Below are 3,010 nucleotides of genomic sequence, written 5' to 3' on the forward strand. Positions count from 1 at the left end.
CCAGAATTTTTGAGTGCTAACATTAATCAAAGAAAGGAGCTCGTGAAGCAAAATAAACTATGTTTTAATTGCTTAGGTAATAAACATCAAGTAAAGGCATACAAATCAAGTACTTGTAAGAAATGTAATTTTAAGCATAATACACTGTTGCATGAAGATACTGCTCAGGAGGCTACTAACAAAGACAGTTCAAGCAAAACAAATAACAATAATACTAATGTACCTAAAGTTAAGAAACAGAACCAGGTTAAAGTTCAACCACAGGACTCTTATTGCTCATTTAAGATTAATTATGGTCAGCAAGTCTTATTAGCAACAGCGTTAGTTAACGTAACAGACACTAAAGGTCGTTTTCAACAATGCAGAGTGTTATTAAATGCAGCGTCTCAATCGAATTTTGTAAGCAAAGCTTTAGTTCATAGATTAGGTCTCAAGAAAACGAAAAATCATGTTCCCATTAGAGGTATCAATTCTGTAACCTCCAAAGCTCAGTACAGTGTTGAAGTTCATATTTATTCAAGAACATGTGATTTTAATGCAGTGGTCGATTGTTTAGTATTGCCAAACATTACAGGTTGCATACCTTCTAAGGATATTGATTACAGTAATTGGAACTTGCCAAAGGATATTTGCTTAGCCGATCCAAATTTTCATCGCTCGTCGTCAGTAGACATGCTTATAGGTGCGGGGTTATTCTACAGTCTCCTTGAGCCAGGCCAGAAGACTAGGAAAGGACATTATCCAGTTTTGCAGAAAACGAAGCTAGAATACGTTGTCGTCGGAAATATGCCTTCAATACCCAAAAAAGCCAACCAGTCGGTAATTTCATGTTTTGCTCAGATGGAGACAGACTTGGATACACAATTAAAAAAATTTTGGAAACTCAAAGATCTTCAGACTAAGATTTACACGCCAAAAGAAGAAAATTGTAAGAAGCATTTTTTACAAAATACAACCAGAAATAGAGACGGAAGATTTATTGTCAAATTACCAAAGAAGGAAGAGAATGCTGTTTTAGGAGAGTCTTACAACATGGCACTACAAAGATTTAAGCAGCTTGAAAAAAGATTGCTACAAAATCCTGAGTTTCATAAACAATATGCCGCCTTCATGGATGAGTATTTAAGTTTGGGTCACATGCAAAAAGTTACAGAAAAAGACGTGAACAGCAGCAGCAGTTGTTATCTTCCACATCATCCTGTATTCAAGATGGACAGTACAACAACTAAATTAAGAGTGGTTTTTGATGCAAGTGCAAAAACGTCTAATAGCAAATCATTAAATAACATTCTTCAAGTTGGGCCAATTGTTCAAGATGACTTGTACTCCATTATTTTAAGGTTTCGGTTGTATCCAGTTGCATTTACAGCAGACTTAGAGAAAATGTATCGCCAAATATTAATTCATGATGAGGACAAGTGTTTACAACGCATCCTTTGGAAAAATTCAGTAGAAAAACCGATCCAGTCGTATGAGTTACAAACAGTAACGTACGGGACTTCGTCAGCGTCCTTCTTGGCAACAAGATGTCTGAAGCAAATAGCGGAGGAAAATTCCAAGGAATTTCCAAAAGCAGCAAAAGTAATAAAACACAATTTCTACATTGATGATGTGTTAAAATCAGTACCAAACGTGTCAAAGGCCTTAAAACTACAGAAGGATCTTATTAATATTTTAAGCAGAGCAGGTTTCAAGCTTTGTAAATGGAGTTCTAACAAAAAAGAAGTACTTCAAGGAGTTCCTGAAGACTTCAGGGAAAAACAACAGCCAATCATACTTGGTCAGCAAGACGGTGTTAAGACTTTAGGAATAGCATGGATTCCATTAACAGACAAACTTATAATTTCAAACAAAATTTGTAAACACGGAACTGCACCAGAAGGTAATGTTGCAATAACAAAAAGACAAGTCGTCAGCATAGTGTCATCTATCTTCGATCCATTAGGTCTAATCTCTCCAATTGTTATCAAATACAAAAATTTCTTACAGAAGTTGTAAAAAACAGGGATGGATTGGAATAACCCATTAGACACAGTCCTACAAGTTGAGTGAAATCAATTAATGTCTTGGTTACCTGCGATGGCAAAAATACAAATTACAAGAAACGTAATGTCTTCGGAAAACGTTAAGGAAATACAATTACATGGTTTTTGCGATGCAAGTGAAGAAAATTTTGGAGCAGTAGTGTACATCAGGGCTACAAACGATCAAGGAAACATTGAAGTCAATTTACTTTGTTCAAAGTCAAAGGTTACACCACTGAAGAAACAAACTTTGCCTAGATTGAAATTATGTGGAACACTGTTACTTTCAAAGCTAATAAACAAAACACTATCCATATTAAATATAAAGGTCAGTGGTATACACCTGTGAACAGACTCGACAATAGTTTTGTCTTGGATCAAATCACCTCCCAATCGTTGGAAGACATTTGTATCCAACAGGGTGGCTCAAATTCAAAGAATCACATCAATCAATCAATAGCATCACGTGCCAAGTAAAAAAAATGCGGCAGACATAGTTAATCGAAAAACAAATCCCAACACTCTTATTCAGTCTCAAAAGTGGTGGCATGGTCCAGAGTTTCTTCACACAGCGGAATGGCCATGCCAAGAACAAAATAAGCCATCTAATATTCCAAAAGAGAAAAAAGTCATAATAAGTTTGATGGCAGTTCATGAAACAAGCTTTATGAAAAGATATTCATCGTTAAACAAAATGTTAAGAGTAATAGCATATTGTTTGCAATTCAAACATAATTGTCTCTCCAAAAAATTAAAAAGAAAAACCAATAGTCTTGACGCTTCGGAACTTCGTTTAGCGTTACACAGATGTATCAAAATAGTACAACATACTACCTATCATCAAAAAATATTGAACTTGCAGCAACAAATGAAAGTTTCAACAAAGAGCCCAATCAAGGATCTTTTTCCATTTCTAAACACGGAAGGAATGCTAAAAGTAAAAGGAAGATTGGAACATTCAAACTTAGAGTACGACAACAAGCATC

General features: G+C 35.3%; 1 protein-coding gene across 1 annotated transcript; it reads left to right on the forward strand.

Annotated features, from left to right (window-relative positions):
• The first annotated feature begins 1,032 nt into the window (after window positions 1-1,032).
• LOC145681863 (uncharacterized) lies at window positions 1,033-1,998 on the forward strand. The gene has a single exon (XM_081753489.1). The coding sequence runs from the start codon at window positions 1,033-1,035 to the stop codon at window positions 1,996-1,998; it is 966 nt and encodes a 321-aa protein (XP_081609615.1).
• The last annotated feature ends 1,012 nt before the right edge of the window (window positions 1,999-3,010 follow it).

Source organism: Thermobia domestica, chromosome 1 (genome assembly GCF_964235325.1).
Source record: "Thermobia domestica chromosome 1, izTheDome1.hap1.1, whole genome shotgun sequence".
NCBI lineage: Eukaryota > Metazoa > Arthropoda > Insecta > Zygentoma > Lepismatidae > Thermobia > Thermobia domestica.